The sequence below is a fragment of the Mus caroli genome, unplaced genomic scaffold (genome assembly GCF_978045245.1).
Source record: "Mus caroli unplaced genomic scaffold, Mus_caroli_1 scaffold_4, whole genome shotgun sequence".
Classification (NCBI taxonomy): Eukaryota; Metazoa; Chordata; class Mammalia; order Rodentia; family Muridae; genus Mus; species Mus caroli.
Genome location: NW_028227259.1, coordinates 111,593,452 through 111,615,216, shown reverse-complemented (window position 1 = coordinate 111,615,216; position 21,765 = coordinate 111,593,452). Strand labels below are relative to the sequence as shown.

The following is a 21,765-nucleotide window of genomic DNA, read 5'->3' as shown; positions in this document are numbered from 1 at the left end:
TCTGCATCTCTGTCTCTCTCTCACACATACATACATATATTTCAACTGTCTCAAACAAAGCAACAACCTCCCTTCCCCCAATACACATATCAATCACAAATCTCAGCTAGATGACGGCCACACCTTTAATTCCAGAACTCAGGGGTCAGAGGCAGGGGGATCTCTGTGAATTTGTGGCCAGCCTGTTCTACAGAGTGAGTACAGACCTACCAGGACTACAGTGAGCCCTTGCCTCAAACAAACCACACTCACACACAGACCCAGACACACACAGATCCAGACACAGAGATCCACCACACACACACACACACACACACACACACACACACGTAAAGCAACAGCAATACAGCCTTGACAGAGCTCTAGACAGGAACCAGAAATGGTTAGAAAGAGGCTTCTGGATCACATGGCCCAGGACTGAGTTTTTCCTCAATGTGGCGGAGAAGCAGCAAAGCCTTTTCTCCTTTTTCATATTGGTAAAGAGGTGAAGAGGTGAAATATGAGCTTTGTGCTTTCTGTTCTTTTTTTGTTTTTTGTTTCTCTCCACAGATTGACTCTCAGTGCAATTGAAGTTGATCTTAGTGGTAACCTTGCCATGGTGAGGCTCAGTCTCTAAGAACTATTTCTGCTTGCTGGCTCTTGGCACTGCATGTCCAGTGTCCCTGACTGTGTACATTGTTACTGCTGATATGACAGGTGTCTGCCTGGCGTGTCTGTCACGGTCCTAAAAACTCCACACAGAACCAAAGATCTACTTGAGTGTGTTGGTACATTCCTGTGATGCTAGCCATTCAGGGAGGTTGAAGTAGGAGGGACTTGAACCCAAGAATGTTGGACTAGCCCTGGGAAACATAGTGAGCCCCTGCCTCATGTTTAGTATGTGAAGTATAACCATGTCACTTTTATCACTTTTAAAACTACTCTCCATGAGAGTTTTTGTTAACAGTCACTGTTGGCCCTAATTTGCCTGAGGGCTGCCCCGGTCTTTTTCAGGACAAATTGTTTCTCTTCAATACTTTTCAGAAATTCTCCATTTAACTTTTTACATATGACATGTGTGCTCATTTGTGAAATTTCAACACTGTTTTCTCATTGAAATTTGTTTATTTTTCTAGGCAAGTTGAACATTGCAGAGAAGGATCTTAAGGCCACACCCGACTTGTCACGCTTGCCTTCCAGCTGAAGAACCAAAGGCTGTTTGTTGGAGAGATGGCAGTGACATCCCACCACATGGTCCCTGTATTTGTCCTGATGAGCGCCTGCCTGGCCACCGCAGGTAATGTGCCTTCTCAATTGGGAGGCTCTTAACCTTCTCTTGAATTCCCATTTCCTTCCCCCCTCAGTCTCTTTGGCTAAAAATATTTAGTCCATATTATCTTATGTAAAATGTGAATATTTATGTTATTTAGGTAAATAAAATATTTGACTATCATACTGACACATAATATGTTTTCCTGTGTTGTAGTTTACTAGGCTGGGGCTAGACATTCTAATGTCATGACACGGGACCCAGCTAACCTCTGTTGAGGTAGGCAGATAACAAAGAGCCCCATTTGAATTTTGTTACAGGCATAGTTAAGAGCAAAATAAGAATTGTAAGGGTCTTTTTATTCTCTTAAAAGAATGTTTTTATAAAATAAATAGATCTTTTGATATAGAGGTAATATTCTTATCGTGAGATTTGGGGAAGGGAGGCGTCTAGTTTCAGCTGCTTCAGACATATTAATAAGCATGCTTTAAGGCACAGAGAGAGGGTCTGAGAAGTAGGCTGTCAGTACCAGCTTCAGCACTGAAGGAAAGAGAGAGAGAGAGAGAGAGAGAGAGAGAGAGAGAGAGAGAGAGCGAGCAAGCTAGCTTATATTTCCCAGAGGCTGTCAGAATGTAAGGGCAACGCTTTGGGGGAGTGTTAGGGGTGTCATCATTTAACACATTTGGAAGGTTAATTCGCTCTATTTTATCATTGTGTGCACTTGTTCTGTAATGAGCTATATAAAAGCAATTCATTGTATTAGTTCTGGAAACGGGCAGTTCTCAACAAGGACAGCACCGACCTAAACGTGTACTCCAGCCAGCCTCTGGTATATATCGTATATAAACATGAACAAAATAGTTCAATAAGCTCTGGTAATCAAAACTCTGAGAGAAGTGTGCCATTTTGTAGGAGATAAAATGAGATATGGAGACACATAGTTCATTTACACGAAGTTGTGTAGAGGATCCAGATTTTTACATTTTGCATTTTGTGTGGTGGGTGGAAGATAACATCTGACCACGGAGGCTTCCGGAGGCAGACAGGGACTGTGCAGACAGACTGTGGGAAGGCCAGTTGGTAGAAAGATGTGTGAGACTGGAGATCAGAATGCTACCCCCAACCACTGTAGACATTTTGAAAGAAAGTTCTTAATGTTTTTTATTGTTTTTTTTTCCTTCTTTCTATTGTTGTTTTAAATGCCAGTGTGTGAACTTGAACTGCCCGCTCTGTCTGTGTGGCTCTCTGTCAGCAGTTTCATTTTGTGTCACTGTTGAAGAGTTGTTTGCCTTTCAGGGTATGCAATAAAATGGATCTTTTCTTTCTTTCTCTTTCTTTTTTCTTTTTATCTTTTTTTTTTTTTTTTTTTTTGAGATAGGGTCTCTCTATGTAGCCCAGGCTATCCTGGAACACACAGAGTCCCACCTACCTCTGCCTCCTGAGTAGAAGGATTCAAGATCTATGCCAGCATGCTCAGCAAAAATGAGTCTTAATGTTAAAATGGATCAAGCAGTGGGCAAGAGGAGGCACACTCGCTGTGATAAGGTGTCGAACTGCACCTGGGGTCTTGACACAGGGGTTCTGCTCTTACTGATGTCACATCACAGAGAGCCGCTCCATGGGAAAGCCGTGAGCGTGACAGCTTGTGCAGCCTTGGTAGTTTTGACAGTGAATCACTCTTGCCAAACACCTTCCTTTCTCTTTCAGAACATAAAAGGGGGATGGGGGAGAAAGAAAAAGAAGAAATATATACACTTAGTCTCATATATACCCAAAGCTTTGCAAAAGTAGAAAATACAATAGAGCCACAGATTTTGTAGACTCACAGGGCACCTGGTAGGAAAGCAGAGGGGTGGGTGCCTCTTCTGTTTTTATGGTGTGTGTGTGTGTGTGCGCGTATGCATGAGCGTGCATGAGCGTGCATGTATGAGCGTGCATTAGCATGTATGTGTGTATGTAGGCCAGAGGACAATCCAGGCGTCTCTTTTCAGGCTCGGTGCCCTTTTGCTGAGACAGGTCTCTCAGTGGCCCAGAACTCATCAAGTAGGTAGATTGGCAATCCAAGTGAGCCCAGGACACCCATCTGACTCTATTTATTTTTTTTAAGATTTATTTATTTTTTTAATGCATATGAGTATACCACCAACGCTCTCTTCAGACACACCAGAAGAGGGCACCAGACCCCATTACAGATGTTTGTGAGCCACCACCATGTGGTTGCTGGGAATTGAATTCAGGACCTCTGGAAGAGCAGTCAGTGTTCTTAACCACTGAGCCATCTCTCCAGCCTGCCCTCCCCACCTCCACTCTTACTTGACATTGGTGAGATTACAGCCGAGCCACATTCAGCTTTTAAAATGTGGGTTCTGGGGGGCATTGAACTAAGGTCATCATGCTTGCAAGACAAACATTTTACTGACTGGGTGCTAACCCGTAGGAAAGCTTTTTAAGTGTAGAAGTTCATTAGGTGGTGTCATTTTTGTGCAACCCAGTAAGGGCGAATGAATGGAGGAGAAACAGTTCTTGCCTGTGCTGATGTATGCCAGCTTGCTTCTCTGTCCCTCAAGTTTTCCAGCAGCTGAGGATGACCTTGAACTGCTGATCTTCGTGCCTCTGGCTTTAGAGTGCTGAAGTTATTGACGCGTGTCCTTATGGCCAATTTATATGATGCTAGGGACCTCCAACATGTTAGGCAAGCACTGACTGGGCCGCATACCAACCCCTTTCAATAGTGTGTGAAATAGACTCAGTTTACTTCCCAAAATGTTTCTTGGGGTATTCTGGCTGAGTTGAACTTCAAGAAGATCATAATAATGAAAACTTATAGAGTGATTTTACTGTATTGCTAAGCCCCACCCCTCAGTGCTTTTCTTTCTTTCTTTCTTTCTTTCTTTCTTTCTTTCTTTCTTTCCTCTCTCTCTCTCTCTCTTTCTTTCTTTCTTTTTCTTCTTTGAGACAGGGTTTTTTTGTATAGCCCTAGCTGTCCTGGAACTCACTTTGTAGACCAGGCTGGCCTCGAACTCAGAAATTCGCCTGCCTCTGCCTCCCAAGTGTTGGGATTAAAGTGTGCGCCACCATTTCCAGAACAATGTGAATACCGTGATTACCCATAATTCTTAGGTGAGGGAACAGAACTGCAGAAAGAGTAGCTGTTCCTTCAAGGGCCACCCAGCTAAGGAGCAGCAGAGTTAGCAGCACATAGATTACTTTAAGTTTGGTGACTGAGCCTTTTTGTTCCTATATTAAGAGAATGTTGAGGGCATTTGCTTTTGTTTGGCTTCCTTTTGTTGCTACTGTTTTGAAACAGTCTTACTCTGAAAGCTTTGGCTGTCCTGGAACTCACTGTATTAGACCAGGCAGGCCTCAGCCTCACAGAGATCTGCTGGTCTCTGTCACCGAGTGCTGGGATTACCGGTGTGTACCAAGGCCCGTGCCGGAAATGTGCTTGAGAAAGTGGTGATGGGTTTCCCTTGAGCATGGCCTCTGTCTTCTGGCGAGAAGACTCTCTGAAAATTTTATGGGCATAAAGCAAGGCTCGTTTGGGAATGGAGGAGGGGAGTGGACTCTGGGGACATTGAGTATTAGAGCAGAGCTTTGGATTTCATTTTGTGCTTTGGGCCTGCTGTTCTTCAGTCCTCTGAGGTGAGAGGCATACCCTGCTTAAGCTAAGAATCTAAGCATCTCCTACCCTCTCCCTAAAGCTGAGAATACAGCTGGTTTCCAGGCAGGAGGGCTGCAGGTTAGTGTGTGTGTGTGTGTGTGTGTGTATGCCTGTGTGTGTCTGTTCCTGTGTATGTGTGTGTTATTAAGACAACCCATGATCATTTTCAAATAAGAAACCGAGCCTCAGCTTAGTTAATGATTTGTGCAAAGTCCTGTGACTTCCGAGTGGGAAACTAGGCACTTGAGCCTAGGTATTTGGCAGTGAAATGCAACCCATTGCTGCCCTATTGGGGTGCCCCAGGAGGAGAGCCCACATGTGGAATGAATGAAACTCTTAGCTTGATTAAGTACCAGGTGAGGAGTACCTGAGTGGCATGGGCCCAGAGAGACATAATGACTTTGGTTGTCTTCATTTTCATTTCACACAAAGGACCTCGTGGCCATATCCCAAGACTGCTGGAGAGCAGGCAGGATGAACGTGGTAAAAATGGCTTGTATGGGCTTTTCATAGGACAGGGCAAGCATGCAAGGCACAGCAGGGTTTGTGTGTTTACCCCATGGGCTTGGCAGGCCCTTCCGTAGAAATCTTTCCCTCTCTGCTTGTGTTGGGGAAGAGCAAGGTGAAGCAGGCAGGTGGCAGCCAGCCATGACTCAGGTTACCAACTGGTTTGGAAAAAACTATCCATCCTTTATCCCCCAAGTCTTTCTCTACTTTGTATTACATGGCATTGTGGAAGTGAGGGCTCTGCTCTTGAAAGATATACCATGTAAGAAGCAGGGTGCCTTTTTATTAGAAATTACCACAGGCTGTTGACTGGCCCCTTATTGTACATCCTGTGATCTAACATCAGGAAAGCAAGAAGCTCGAAAACTAATGCTTGTCCCACAAGCTCAAGTCTGCTTTCACTTTAAAGACGACTACACATCTCTAAAAACAATAGTGGTTGTTGCTTCTGAGGTCTGCCAGTGACCAGCAGGACTGTGTCTCCCTTGTCCTAGTAATGAGGAAAAGGCATGCAGAGAGAATTTAGGGAAATCAGTTTGGCTAGAAGACAGGGCCTTGGCTGTGTTTGCTGGCAGGCGTGCGCCAGGTCAGGAGAGGTCTTTGAGGTGAGTTCTGCAAAGCCTCCCCTGTTGTGGTGCCAGGGGCTTCTTCATTCCTGACTTGATGTGGTGTCCAGGTGTGTCCTCTTGGAAGCTTGCCCACGACCTGGACACACACTTCTTCTCATTTCCATTTGGATGCACCTGGAATTCCAGGTGCAGTCCACGGGGAAGCAGAGATGATTTTCATCTACACTGCTTTCCTGCTGAGCAAGCTTTGAAGTCCGGTATCCTGGTGACAGACAGCAAGCTGAGATACTAGCTGGGCCAAGCTGGAGCTTGGAGAGCATCTAAACTAATAATTAGACCCTCCCGGGAGCTGCCGGGTTTTTTTCAGGATGGCGTCTGTACCTCCCATTTCATTGGAACCTCCAGCAGCCTCAGATGCGTAGGTCTTGGTCTCTTCATTTCTAAAGTGAGAATGTTGGGGCTTAGACTGAGTGATTTCGAAAGATTGATTCAGTTCTCCGTCCAAGTAGAACTCAAACACAGACAACCTGTGGTACCATGTGTTACAATGCCCCTCCCCATTACCCCCCCCCCCGACACACACACATACACACACACACACACACACACACACACAGGGCACCTCACTTCTCCTAACTGAAGCCTGCTGCTTTCCTGGGCCCAAGACATAGATCTGTTCATTTAATCCTTACAGAAAGTGCGTGATCTTGGCATTCAACATTTGTCACTGCTGCTGTCTTTGCCACAGCCTCTATGGCCAATATTTTAACCCATGTTACAAATGGATCAACTATGACAAATTCAAGGCTAAGGCTAGCTGACTACATGACACCATCTCAAACAACAACAACCCCCCCCCCCCAAAAAAAACAAAAAAACTAGCAAAACCAAGAATACTAGAGTATGCTGTCCCAAAGACATTGATACTCAGTTTATTTTTTTAGTTGACAATAAAGATAGGTTTGTGGGGTCCAATATGACATTTTAATATATAAATATTTTATGTGTTTATATTAGGAGATGTCTTTTAAAAATCCTAATTGATCTATTACTGTGTATGGGTATACAGGCCATGATTGGTGTGTGAAGGTCAATGGACAGCTTGTGAGATCCAGGTCTTTCCTTCCATCCTATGCTACCTGGAGATAGAACTTATTTCATTAGGCTTGGCAGCAAGTGCCTCTACCCACTGAGCCATCTTGCTGGGCTCTATATTTACCACTTTTGTTTGTCTGTCGTAAGAACACTTAGAACTTACTCTCAGCAATTAAAAAAAGTAATACATGTGTGTGTGTCTGCATGCGAGAGCACGTGTGTATGTGCACAGTTCACTGTGATCTGTAGACAACTTTTCAGAATTGATTCTCATTTTCTATCAAGTGAATTCTAGGGATCAGACTCAGATTGTCTGGTCGGGCAGCAAGAGACTCAGTGGCCTGGATGGAGTACTCTCCTGGCCCCGCCTCAGCATTTCATGTCCTTAGTACATTATCACTGACTTACAGCCTCCATGATACTTTGGAGATCTCAAGCCTTTTCCTCCCAAGACTTTTTATCATTTGACTAATCTCTCCACAGTCTTCACCGCCTCCATCTCAGCCTCAGGCAACCAGGGTTTGATTCTCTGTTTCTATGTATTTGATTCTTGTTTCTATGTGCTTGATCCTTTGAGGTTCTGCACATGAGTGAGATCATGCAGTATCTTTCATTTCCTGTCTTGCTTATTTCACTTAACACTCTCCAGTTTTATCTGTGCTGTAGGTCTGAGGGGATTTCTTTCTTTGAGGCTGGGGGGCTGTGTGATCCTCCACTAGGTCATGTGCCTCATTTTCTTTTTTTTTTTTTTTTAAGATTTATTTATTATATGTAAGTACACTGTAGCTGTCTTCAGACACTCCAGAAGAGGGCGCCAGATCTCGTTACGGATGGTTGTGAGCCATGTGGATGCTGGGATTTGAACTCTGGACCTTTGGAAGAGCAGTCGGGTGCTCTTACCCATTGAGCCATCTCACCAGCCCGCCTCATTTTCTTTACCCATTTATCCTCTAAATGCTCTAGATTTTGCATCAATGGGTCATGGATTTCAGAATGGGAAACAATCAACTATCTAACCCAAGGCCACCACAAAACAACAACAACAACAACAAATACAGAAATAGCCAACAGCAGCCAAAAGGATCAAGGGTTGGGTTATAATCTTAAAGCTTCACAACAGAGTGAGAACTAACTTCTCTTGCCAGCCTTGAGGTCTTGGGACACAGGAGTTGATTTGGTACCTTTGGTGGTTTGAATGAGAACAACACCCATAGACTCATATATTTGGATATTTGGTCAGCAATTGGTGAAGCTGTTTGGCAAGGATTAGGAGGTGTGGCCTTGTTGGAGGAGCTGTGCCTTTGGGAACAGGCTTTGAGGTTTCAAATGTCCACACCATTCCCAGCCACTGCCTCTTGCTTGTGGCTAAGGATGTAAAGCATCAGCTCCAGTAGAAGATATAGAACTTTCTTCTATAAGTTGCCTTGGTCTTCATAGCCAAAGACACATAACTAGGATAGCCTGTAGTTATTTTTGTCTTTAATTCTTTACTTTTGTGTTTAATATTTCTTTTTGATATATAGAGAAAGCCTGCTGTCAATGAAGTACCAGCCATCATCAGAGCACTAAATTTTATGTTTATTCTATTTTTAATTGTATTTATTTGGTGTAGTGTGTGTGTGTGTGTGTACATGTGTGTACCACAGCATACATGTGTAAGTCAGAAGTCTGCTTGGGGGAGTCCATATGGGTCTTGACAATTGAGCTCTGGTCATCAGGCTTGGTGGCAGGTTCTTTGCATGATGAACCATTTCACTGCCCTGCCTATGATGGCCCATCTATTCCAAAGAGCAAATTAGTGTTTTTGAAAAAGAGCTGGAATGGCTGCAGTGGTCTGCATTTGGGCTGCGTTCTCTGTGATACTGTATACATTCACAGGCGATGAAATATCACTTTCTCTAATTCCCTTTTAGGTTTTTTTTGCACAGAAACAACACACACACACACACACACACACACACACACATGAGTAGTCATTTCTCAAGGATTCTTCTGCATTTCAGTGTGTGTGTGTGTGTCTGGTGTGTGTATTGTGTGTATATGTATATATGGGGTATGTTTGTATAGGGTGTGTTGTGATAGCTATTAAATAAAAGGATATATCTATGTATATACATGTGTGTATGTATTTTCAGGGAAATTTACCAACAGCCTTTGATTCAGGTAACTAGATATATACACTGACTAGGAAGGGCAGATGGCTAACAGGACAGTGAATGAGATTGTCCACAGATCGGATGCCAGACCCCTCAGCAAATGCATTTTTTTCTCTTTTGCATCTGTAGCCCAGGTTGTGTAATTGCTACACTGCTCTAGATTTCTGATTATTTGAATTATTTTAGGATTCCAATGGCAGGCTGTTTTATGAAGAGTGATTAAACATTCTCTCTAGGACACAGCTATCTGTGTATTCCCAGACAGCTGTATAATTGCTAAGTTTATAGTTGGCCATAGTTGTTTATACAGGAACTTAGACAACTGATCCTTGATACTTCAGCAGCAATGCATACTGTGTGGTGCAGTGAATGCCGCTTAGCCCGCAGCTGGCTCTGAGTCTTTTCACGTGGAAGGGGGACTTGTTCATCATTTTACATTCACTTTAAACAAAATCCACTGTGATTTTGATACGACCCATGATCTTGTCATTAGACCAAGTAACCTGCTGTACCTCAGGGTTTTGCTTGGCTTCCAAGGCACGACATGGCAGGGATGGGGTGGGGTGGGGGGAGGTGGGGGTTAGGTTCTTAGGAGTCACTGCTTTTGTCCCTATTCTTTTTACCTAGCAAACTGCTTACAGTGCTAGTCAATTGCTGTATTTAGCCAGCATTTATTGAGTGCTTACTGATTTCATACACTATTCCAGGTGTTGGAGGTAGAATAGGGAAAGAAAAACCACATACCCAAGAGTACTTGATCTTATGAATCATGTCTGGAGCAGGGAGAAACAGCAGAAACAACAGTCGTGCTAATGACTAAAACCATCCAAGTGCTGTATGCCTGTGATCCCCAACCTCACGGGTGGAGGGTGGGTCACGAGTTTAAGGTCATTCTTAGCAATATGAGACCCTGTCCAAAACATTGGAAGGAGAAGGAGGAAGAGGAAGAGGAGAAGTAGGAGGAAGAAGGAAGGAGGAAAAGAAGAAGTGAGAAGAAGAGAAGAGAATATTTCAGTTTGAAAGAACTTGCCTAGATTTTACTAGACCCAGTATTTTATTCCTAATATCACCCCAAAATACTGGGGTTTTTTTTGTTGTTTTTTTGTTTTTTTAAAGTTAGAATTTGGGCTCCATGATAGACTCTAGGTATACAACGTGCAAGGCTCATCATACAAAAGCACATATATCCATCCATACATCCATACATCCATTTACCCACCCCATTCCTCTCACACAACCACCCACCCATCCATCCGTTCACCCATCCACCAATGCATACCATAGGTGTGATCAAGAAAGGCCTGACTGACTTGACCTTTGTGCAGAAAACTGAAGGAAGTGAGCTAAGTGGCTCTCTGAAGAGAGAGAGAGGGAGAGAGGGAGGGAGGACGGGTAAGGTCCTGAGATGGAAGCTGGCCCGAAGTACTCAGGTGGTGGCAAGCAGACCAGATGTGTGCTGGGATGGGTGAGTCAGAGAACTGACCATACAGTGAGGAAAGCTTGGTGTGTGGGGGATATGTTTGGTGTGTCATGTTGGGGCTGTGCATAGTAGAGGGCCTTTTAGGCCCTGTGATGACTCCAGTCCAGGAGATGGAGCCATCAGAGTGCTCGAACCAAAGAATATGATCAGGGGGATTTTCTTCTTTGTCCGTTTTCATATGTGTATGCAAGTGTGCACATGTGTGTGTGTGTCTTGCGTGTGTGAGTGTGCAAGTGGAAGCCAAAGCTTGATGTCACGAACTGCCCACCTTTGCGATCACTCTTCCTCCTTGCTCAATCAGGTCTCTCAATCAAACTCAGAGCTCGCTGATAGGCCTTGTTGGCCAGCTTGCTCAGTGAATCCTGTCTCTACCCTCAGAGGCTAGGAACACAGATGGGCAGCAGAGCCCACGCAACATTTACCTGAATTCTGGGGATCTAAGCTACAGTTTGTGTGCTTTTGTGGTCCCCTGAGCACTCTGGGACACTGTTCTGTGGTTGTAGTTACTGTGTTGAGACATGGTAGGAACCAGGGTCACTTACTACAAGGAGCGACCTTTGGGAGTGATCTGCTCATTGAATGGGCGGTGACAATTCTGTGATGCTTGTCAGTCAAAGGTTGCCTTTGGGAAGAGGGAGGAGTTCTGATTTGCTCTGATTTGCTTTCCTAAGCCTCATCCCAGGGAGTAGAAGGCCTGTGAATAACCAAGTACAACCCTGAGGATCCCACAGCTCCAGGAGGTAGCCTTTCTGTGTTTGAGACTGACTAGGGAAGTTTAGAGGAATGCTTCAGTATTTTCTCTTTCAGCCCCCTGCTGCTCCCACCCCCTTCTTCAAGACTTCCTCTACATATGTTTATCTTGTTGGCATATGGAACAGGCTACACTTCTGGGTGGCCTTAGATAGTGAAGACTAAAAAAAACTCCCCACATAACTGTGCTTATGGGAAAGAGGACATATTGCATTGTGCGGGAGGGAGAAGAAGAGGAAGGGAGGGACAGAAGAGAGAGGGGGAAAAAGAGGGAGGGGGAGGAAGAGAGAGAGAGAGAGAGAGAGAGAGAGAGAGAGAGAGGCTGACTGAACTTTAATTTTGAGGGGTGAGTGTATAGAGGGGATGTGAATGTGTGTTTCTATGGGGATGTGCCCTAGAAACTATGTCAAACAGAAAAACAAACAGACAAACAAAAAACCCTTTCTTTTGAAAGAACTGTTTGAACTTCAGGCCTGTTAATGATATAACTGGAGAGCAGGGCCTGACCCCAGCACCTACTACCTTCTTGGTTGACAGGAACAGCTCTGCTGTTTGTCACCTGTTGGGTCTCAGTGTGGCTCTGGTGGGAGCCCTACAATCCTGTCTCCTGTGTTTGCCAGGCTTAATTAGCTCTAGAGGATGCTATCAAAGGCTGTCTGGCAGTGGTTTGTTAATGATAGGGGAGAGATTCAAAAGCACTAATTAATTGTTAGATTATTTGCAAAGCACATGCTGGAAACCCGAAGCCTGCAGAGAGGGTTGGCAGAGAGGCCTGAAGAGATTAGCCCCGACCTTCAGGCTCAATTGCCTCTTGGAGTTGGGCCAAGAGGGGCATAGCTGTTCTTTGTGGAGAAGTACACTTGGCCTTATTCTTCCCTGAATGGCCAATTTGCTGTTCAGGCTCCAGGGTGACAGAGCTTCTGTGGCCCTGGCAGAAACAGACCGCCCAAAGGACACTCTTAGGAAGTTGTGTGTGCTTTCTGTTTAGTGAGAGAAATACAATCACTTAACATTCATTAACCAAATAAACACTTCCTGAGGGCCTCTCAGAACAGGCAGGGAGCTGCAGTTTGATCTTGAAGCAGTTCAGGTTCACAGTGTTAAATGTCCAAAAGCATCAGGGTTAGGCTTTTAGGGGTTTAGAACACTTACCGAGCGTGCCTAAGGCTCTGCCCTTAATCTGCTATCTTACCAAAAATACCTGCCCCCCCAAACACCCATCATGTCAATTAGCACCTCCCTCCCCATTTAGGGGAGTCAGCAAAAAATAAAATATTTAAGTGCCCAGTGTAAAGGAAAATGATGTTTAAAACTTCAAAAAAAATTTAAAAACCCCTAAATTTGGAATTCCGTGTCCCAGTGGAAGCTCGGTGTAGACCATACAGGGGGAAGGGAAAAGCAGGCTGGTGCTTTTTTTCTTTTGGGCAGTGCATTTAGTGTATCTTACAGAATCACAATCCCTAGACTCAGCCCCATCAGTCGTCCTTGTGTCTGCCCCTTAAAGATGAGCGGGATCTAAGCCTTTGCCAGCGATCACCATTTTCTGTGGATTCTGAGGTCAGTGTTGTAGAAGAAAGCAGTAAGAATTTGGTGATTATCCGAGAGCCAAATGAGTGCATGCAAATGAGAAAGCTGCTGTAGCCCCGTTTAAAAACAGGCTCAGAAATACTCTAAGACCCACGTCTGGTGTTCACTCTGCCTGACAGGGTGCAGTGTCTCCTCTCCACCCCTCAGCCCCACCCCCACCCCCAACCTGCTCTTCTAGGCTTGGGTAAGTAGCTACAAACTCCAGACCAAATCGCACTTTATTAACACGATTCAAAAGCAAAGAATTCTAAAGAGACATTTCAGAGATCCATGCTGAGCCATCCCATGGTATTGTCAGAGTGTCCTGAAGTTGAGAAAGGCACAAGATGTGCTACGTCTGTTTATTAAGCAGCCCGGATCCTCAGGAGAGTGTTTTCATGAGCGCCTCCTCGAGTGCCTCGAGTGCTGGTGGAGGGATCTCACCCACAGATGCCTCCTTGTTTACTTTGAGGTCCCCTATCCTGAAAACACAAGGATGTGCCCTAGCTGGCAGGCCCCAGGTGCCAGACTTTTAACACTTTCTGAAGGCCCTTCCCAGATAGCTTTATGGAGTCTGATGAGACAGAAGCTCTCAGAACTTTCGGCTTAGGAGCAATCTTTAGGTTGGTAAGTGGCTAACTTTGCTATGGGTGTGTGTTGTGTGTAGGTTAAATCCATGGCCTCACGTGTGCCGAGCCTGCACTTTGGTGTCAGCTCTGTGTCCCTGCCTGTTTTTAAGGTTGGTTTGTTTCAGCTTCGTTACTTTCTTTTTTGGGGGGGGGGGGTTGTGATGCCAGCAGGTAGCATATCCCAGGTAAGCTGTGAGAGGATGCTGTGACTAACACTTGAGTTTTATTTTATTATTTTTAAAGACTTTAACTTAGCTGCCTTGGAACATAACCATGTTTATTTACATTTAAGTACATATGAGTGTGTGTGTGTGTGTGTGTGTGTGTCCATGTTGAGAGAGAGAGAGAGAGAGAGACGGCAAATGGACGAGTGTTCACAGTCTGTTGTGTTTGTTCTACTGTTCATGAATATGGTACACCCATCTTACTAGGTTTTTAAAAATCCTGCCGTACACTGTTGTTTTGGTAGGTGTTTTTTCCTCTTCTTTTCTTGTATGTGTGTATGTGTGTGCTAGGCCTTTCCTCCAGTGTCTCACACATACTAAATACTAAACGTGTGCCCTACCACTGAGTGAGTGAGGCTCCTTGGCCCTCAGCAGTTCAGACTTGGAAGACATCAGTGTGTTCAAACTGAACGGTAATCCTCAGACATGTTTCTTAAACTTAGGTCCAGGGTCCTAATTTAGGGCTATAATTTCACCCTCTGTTAAGCATTCTTCATTAGGAATGATGGCCATTAACATTCCCTATGGCTAGAAGGAGCATGAGTTCACGATCAGGTAACTAAGGCTGGTTGCTAAGGAAGGTCACTGGTCTGGATGGCTTTGCTCTAGGTTATAGGAACTACAGACTCTCTGTAAGGAATACTGTAAGGAATATGGTGTTTAGCTAAGGCTCAGGACTAAGCCTGCTGATGGTCACAGCATCCTTGCACTGTGGTTAAAATGAGAATCCTTGGTACTTTGGACTGTACATCAGCGTTAGGAGCAGTCTCAGCATCTAAGTATTGAGTGCTGCACCCTTTCGTCAGGTCCTCAGATTTTCAGTGAAATTTCGCTCACTCCACAGAAGGTTTTTGGGATTTGTGACCAAGAGATTTGGTAGAGATTTGCCTTCGGAGTGTGAGTGTTTGAAGACTTCATCATGCTGAACAGTGACCCTGTTAACTATTATTGTACATTTATTAAAGGAGGTATTTGTGGTTTGAATGTAAAACGGTGCCAGCTTTGATACTGTTAGAAGGGCGAGGGGCTGGCATCACTGGGGAGTGGGGCAGTGTGTTAGTCCATACATCTGCAGTAAACAATCTCCAGTTTCATTTGTGTTGTTAATGAAGCCCAGAAACCTCTAGATTCATATTAGCAGACATCTTTATATAGAGCGGAGTTGTGAGCTGAAGTGGTCTGTCTTTCATAGACCACCATTCCCCTGAAAGAACACTGTACAGACAGTGGTCATCCAGGCGTTGCATGCAGTTTTGACTTAAGTACAGGGTGCATCTTTTACTCAAAGGCAATATTTGTTGCCCGTGATAAGAGTGTATCCAACCAGAATTCATTATTTGGAGAACTTGCATCTGTCACCATGGCTCTGAGAGTGTCACGGTAGCTAGCTGCTTTTCTGACAGGAGTAATGGAGACGCTGTGAGCACGTGACATTAAAGATACAGCACAGCAGGGTGCCTTATCAGGTGATTCTGTAAGACTCAGCGAGGTGTTGCTTCCCAAATGATTGGTACACGGCACATGATGATACCATTCATCTTCAGAGCACAGGGCAGAACAGTTGATTCTTAAAGCCTTTATATATATATATATATATATATATATATATATATATATATATATATAGTTGTTGTTTTTGAGACAGGGTTTCTCTGTATAGCCCTGGCTGTTCTGGAACTCACTTCGTAGACCAGGCTGGCCTCGAACTCAGAAATCTGCTTGCCTCTGCCTCAGTCTTTATATTTTTTAGATAATTTTAGATCTAACAAAAGAATTACATAAGTGCCAGGCAATGGTGGTACATGCCTTTTTGTTGTTGTTGTTGTTGTTTTTGTTTTGTTTTTTTGAGACAGGGTTTCTCTGTGTAGCCCTGGATGTCCTGGAACTCACTTTGTAGACCAGGCTGGCCTCGAACTCAGAAATCCGCCTGCCTCTGCCTCCCGAGTGCTGGGATTAAAGGCGTGCGCCACCACGCCGGTTTGCGATGGATTTTAATGCATCAGAGTAGGAAAAGCTCATTCTGTGACTCAGAGGCAGGGTTTCAGGAAGCCTTAAAAATGACTGCTTGCTGCTCCGAGATGTGATATGGAAGAGGACACAGGCCCAAGGACACGGAAACACTGTTAAGATCTGCAGCTTCCAATAGCTCTGATGGCCAACCCTCTGCACCTGTGGGATTCACAGCCAAAGCTTCAACCAAGCAGATTGGAAGTATGTAAAGCAAATTGCATATATACCAAAGATGCATAGACGGTCCTTTTCACCATTATTTCCCAAATAGTCCGATAGACAAACTATTCGCACAGTATTCCCATGTGCCAGGCACTGGAGTAATCTAGAGGTGAAGTAAAGTGTACCTGAGGGTATTGTGCTGGCTGTGCTTTCTCACATAAGGGACTTGAGCATGTCTGGTGGGGGTGGGGGTGGGGTGAGGGGTTCCTGGAAACAATCTCCCGAGGAAAGCTAGGGACTCGTGACTCTGTGTGAGGCCGCATTTCTCCATGTCTTTCAAGCAGAATAATGCATCATAACAAATTGAATGCAGAAGCAGGTCTGAAACCCAGCTGCCTCTCATTAAGCTGGACATTGAAGAGATTTGCAAAGACGTAGAACAGTGTAACTCTACCCTCTGAATCAAGAGCTGCTTTAGAAGCTGCTTTTCCTGCACAATGCTGCTTACGCTGAGATGCGCTGTATCTGAGGTTGGCTCTGAACAACTTAGTATGTACTTAAATAGTTCCCAGGCTTAGTTTCTATTGTTGTAAACATCAAAGTATGTTATGCATTTATATGTGTATATGTACATATGTGTGAACATGTGTGTATGTATATATGTATACATATGCATATAAATGCATAGCATACATAAGTGTTGTTCAAGGTTAGAGGTAAAGAGGGTAGACTGCAGTATAATTTATGAGACAGGAATTCAAGGGGTTGTTCTGAACTTGGGACCTGTAATTGATTTCTTTAGCTACTTCCCTTAAAAGGTAGAAAATTTAATGTAGATAGGATTTTTTTTCCTACAACGAACAAGGAACTTTGAATTATTGCTGAATGTTCCAGCAGTTTATAGATACCACAAATGTAAAAGTATCTAGTTTTGTAGAATTTTTCTGCTGTAATGTTGTATATAAGCTTATTGTATGCGAACAGTCCCGTTTTTCACAAATCACTTTGTTCATAACTTTTTGAGATCAACCCTAACCGTATTGTCTAGGCTGTGATCCTCCTGCTTCAGCAAAGGTTAACCAGTTGCTTGTGATGTCTGTATTGAAGCAGGCAGTGTAGGTTATAGATATTTATAACTGCTTATAATCCTTACCAAGGTAGTTATTTTGCTTCTTAAAAAAAGCAGACCAAGACCACCAAGAAGATAGGTTAGGTGGCATTAGTACTTGTAAATAGAGAATTTTGAAAAATAAGACCAGCTGTGCTACAGAATCCAATACTTTAAAAACCAAATTAATTATCCCAAACTTTGGAACTAAGTGTATTTTATTTTGTTCTGTATTGTTCTCTGACAGTTTCAGGCAGATGTACTGAGTTTGGGCACTTACATCCCGTTCCCCTCTCATTCCTCCTCCCTCTGCGGCCTTCCTCTCAAGGCTCTCTCTTCCTCGAATTGAACTCTCTGTCTTTTCCTTGTGTTAGACTAAGAATCCTAAACCTTGGAGTTAGCTTTTGAGGGGTCGGACTGATGCTAGGGATCACACGTAGGGTCTCCCACATTCTAGGCAAGGGCTCCATCACTGAGTGATATCCTCAACCACAGTGCCCTAGGCAAGGCAACACGATAGTGTCCTTAAGTGTCCGTCTAAACAGGCTTTTGAGCAAGAGTCTGTATTCCACGTAGTAGATTTTGTAATGGAAGCCACCACTTTTAAGGCCAGTGCCACCATATTCAACCATATGGGCATCCATATTCATGGTCATCTTCAGTCATATTTAACAGAAACATAAATATCCAGACACCGTGTTTGTCACGCTGTCATGAGAAAATATTTGTCACTGATTTTGAACCCAATTCTTTACTTTCCATGCTTATTTTTATGTGTATGAGTGTTTTTCTGGCATGTGTGCCTATGCACCATGCACACTATGTTTGCGCCTGGTGCCTGAGGAGGGCCAGAGGAGGGCATCAGATCCCCAGAGATTGGAATTACAGATGGTTTTGAGCAGCCACAAGGGTGCTGGGAATTGAACCTGGGTCCTTTGGAAGAGCAGCCAGGGTCCTTAACTGCTGAGCTATCTCTCCAGCCCTTGCACCAGATTCTTTTAATGTCTAAGCTACTACTTGGACCTCTGATCTTGGAACTAAATTAACTTACTGCGCACTGGTACAATGAAGTATGTTATTAGTTCAATACATACTGCATATAGATTAGAAATGTTGGGTGTTTTTGTATCAAAAGAACTCTATTCAACAGACCACAAGTTTTATTTAGTATTTTACAATATTTATGTGATCCAGTCTAAAGAGAAGATTCTGCTTGCCCCCAGTAAGAGAGGTTAACTGAGCACAATGCTTTCAGAATTGACTTAGAGTCACATGTCCAGATGCACACATAGCTCTTCCATGAAATGGCTTTGTGACCTTGTTCAGTGTTCTTGCCAATAAAATGAAGGTGGTAGCAGTATCTGTCTCATTGAATTGTTTTGAAGATTTAATAATATGGTGCTTTTATGTACAAATCCCTACCTGGCTCATGAAATTCTTTCTTGTATTGTCCTGAAACCTCCACTCTTAGCTCTGTATCTGCCCTGCAGAGCTGCAATGGGCCACAGTTAATGAGAACCCATCTCAACGCTGGTGGTGAGCTAATGAGTTCTGGACAGTTAGATACTATCTAAAAGTGACTGCATTCTTGCCTTAATTTAGCAAAAAAGGATTTTTCTTTCTAGTGATAGAATAACTAAAGCTCACGTTTGCAGCTTGAGCTGTCCTGAGCTAGTTGGAAATACGATGGCATAAGGACTTTCTTCTGTAGCCTGGAAGGTTGGAAGCTAGAAGGTATGGCTAGTGCTCTGATCTCTAGACACCTCTCCCCAAAACAGCCCCTGAATGGCTGTCCTTTCCCAGGTAGAGGGGTGAGCTTTCAGTATGATGGCCACAGGTTAGGGAGGAAGGGTCTATTTGGACTTGTAGCCTCAGAGCACTCATCTCTTGGTTGCTTGGTGCAGAATTGTGTTTAAATTTACTAGTTAGAAAATAAAATGATGGACCGACCTACCTTCCTTCCTCCCTTCCTTCCTCCCTCCCTCCCTCTTTTCCTTCCTTCCTTCCTTCCTTCCTTCCTTCCTTCCTTCCTTCCTTCCTTCCATCCTTCCCTCCTCCTCCTTTTCTTCCCTCCCTCCCTCCTTCCTTCCTTCCTTCCTTCCTTCCTTCCTTCCTTCCTTTCTTCCTTCCTTCCTACCTTTTCTTCTTTTTTCCTTCCCTCCCCCTTTCCCTCCCTTCCCCCATCCCCCTTCTTCCCTTTCTCTTTCAGTCCCTGCTTCCCTCCCCCTTTCCCTCCCTCACCTTCCCTTTCTCCCTTCCTCCTTCTATTCCTCCCATCTTATGTAGCTAAAGCTGATCTTTTTTTTCAAGGTCAGATTATTTATTTGTTACTCTTTTGTTACTCTCCCCCCTTTTTATTAGATATTATTTGTTATTCTTAAAGACTTATTTTTGACTGGACTCAGACTTGGAAGTAGAAGCTCTCAGCAAGGAGAGCCTACGTCTCTTGGCAATCTGTTCCTGGCACTTTTCTTTGGCTTCCTTCTTTCTCTTGGCCAAAAGTTTAGCGTATTCTGCAGCCTCCTCCTTGTTCTTCTTAGTGCATTGTTTCTTCAAAGCAATGCATCAGCATTTGTGTTATAGGACGCGTGGAGTAACAAGAATCTTGAGTGCTTTGGTCCTGGGCTTCTTCCCTTCTTTGTTTAAGGGCTTTCTGACAACATATTGGCAGAGATTGTCTTCTTTGAAGAGATTAAAAAGCTTTTGGATTCTACTAGCTCTTTTAGGTCCCAACCGAGGAGGCACAGTAGTATCTGTCAGTCGAGGAATATCCTTTTCTCCTTTCTTTATAATAACCAGGTCGGAACACTTAGATTAGCATCCACAATGCATCTGCAAGCAGACTTGAGCTTCCTCTCTCCAGTTCTCCTTGGTCTGTAACAGGAATGCCCCTTACTCAACAGCAGGTTCACTCTGCCATGGGTCAAAACGCCTTGCTTCATGGGAAAACCTTGTTTGTCATCCCACCACTGATCCGGACCACACAACCCTTCCACTCTTCACCAAGAGCATCAGCAGCTACTTCTTCGGCCATGCACTTCTCGTAGACCGTGCAAAGCTTGCAATCATCTTCTACTTTAGTGAGTTTCTGACAGCCGGTGGCAGGGAAGGAGATACTCAGCTTCATCTTGGTCGATGCTGATTTTGAACTCCTGACCCTCCATCTTCCACTCCCTGAGTGTTGGCACCATGGGTGTGCACCACCACTCCAGGCTGACTTTGAGTTTCTCCACTTTATTGGGGGGGGGGGGGTGACTAAGGATTTAATCCAGAGCCTTATGCTCCACCATTAGCCACACTCTTAGCCCTAACTTTGAGTTTTCTAAGCTGTTCTTGTACTGGAGTTTTAGCTGTTGAATTTCTTGCATCAGGGGGTCTTAGAAAAAAGTGCTCTTTCTTTATTAGGCTTAACAGCATTCATATGCAAAATACAAAGGGAGGTAGACAATGTAGGAAGAAAGGGCATATGTGCTTTATGTTTTCATTATTTACATTTTAATTGTTAAACTTTATTATAAATTACAAATTAAAAAATATTAAAATTAACCAGACCCGAAGACGATACAGCTGTTCACTTTAGCAAAGACTCGGATTCAACACCTGGGTAGTGAAAATCTGGAGTATATTTAAATGGAATACTATTCAGCTCTAAAACTTGTAGGAAAATGGATGGACTTAGAATGTAAAATATTAAACAAGATTATACGTTCCCTGGAAGAAAAAAAAACCCAAGTGTTCTTCCTCATATCTGGAATCTAGCCAAGAATATATGTATATGCAAAAACAAACATGTGTGTGTGTGGGTGTCATGGATTGCCTAGACAAGAGAAAAACAAGAGAACAAGAGACTAAGCGTTGGGGTGAGGAAGGGCTGCACACAGGTAATGGGCAGGAAAAGGATAGAACGGCCATTGTCTTTCCAGTTATAATGCTGTCATAAATGTTTTGTTCTTGGTGATGGATAAATGAATTAAATATATCCAGTAGTGAAAGTATAAAGCCCAGCATAATCCCCACAGCTTCCACACCAAACACCTCCTCTAAGTCCGCATGCATGTCTGACACTTTGTGAAAACCCATGCATCTTGTCTTATTGCTTTGTCCCCAACCAGAGGGAGCAGATTTGAACATGCCATGAACCAGCCCCTGTCCAGAGTCTGCCCTCCCTGTTAAAATAAATTGGCCATTACATTTAATAGGACTTTAACCCGAGGTAATTAATTGTGACTACTATTTTGCTGTTCAGTAGTGGAAGGAAGCATTACTTTATGTGAGCAGAGGCTAACAGGGAGTCTTTGAAGTCTGCCCAGGAGCAAACGTCTTAACTATTTGGTTTTCCTCCAGCTTACAATAAAAATCTAAGGGCAAGAATTTCAAGAATTCCAGGATTTGAACATTTAATCCTGTTTGCAAAGCAGGTTCTGCCCATGGTTTCAAGTTTATGAGTTACTAGGATGAATTAGAGGGTTCTCAGCTTTATAATGATCTGATTGGTTCTTTCGGTAAAGACAGAAATTAATGTTTTTGAGAAAGGCGGGTCTTCATTTCACTTATCTTTTAAATGGCCATGTTTCTGAGTATGGTACCAGTGTAGTGTGT

General features: G+C 43.8%; 1 protein-coding gene and 1 pseudogene across 1 annotated transcript in view; one reads left to right on the top strand and one right to left on the bottom strand.

The window, feature by feature from the left end:
• The window catches only part of Tgfbr3 (transforming growth factor beta receptor 3), a 179,813-nt gene that overhangs the window by 21,500 nt on the left and 136,548 nt on the right, over window positions 1-21,765 (top strand). The window contains exon 2 of the mRNA XM_021163025.3: window positions 1,116-1,276. Coding sequence (XP_021018684.1) covers window positions 1,210-1,276 — 67 coding nt within the window. The 5' untranslated portion in view covers window positions 1,116-1,209. The remainder of the gene's footprint in view (window positions 1-1,115; window positions 1,277-21,765) is intronic.
• LOC110294654 (small ribosomal subunit protein eS6 pseudogene) lies at window positions 19,552-20,384 on the bottom strand (annotated as a pseudogene).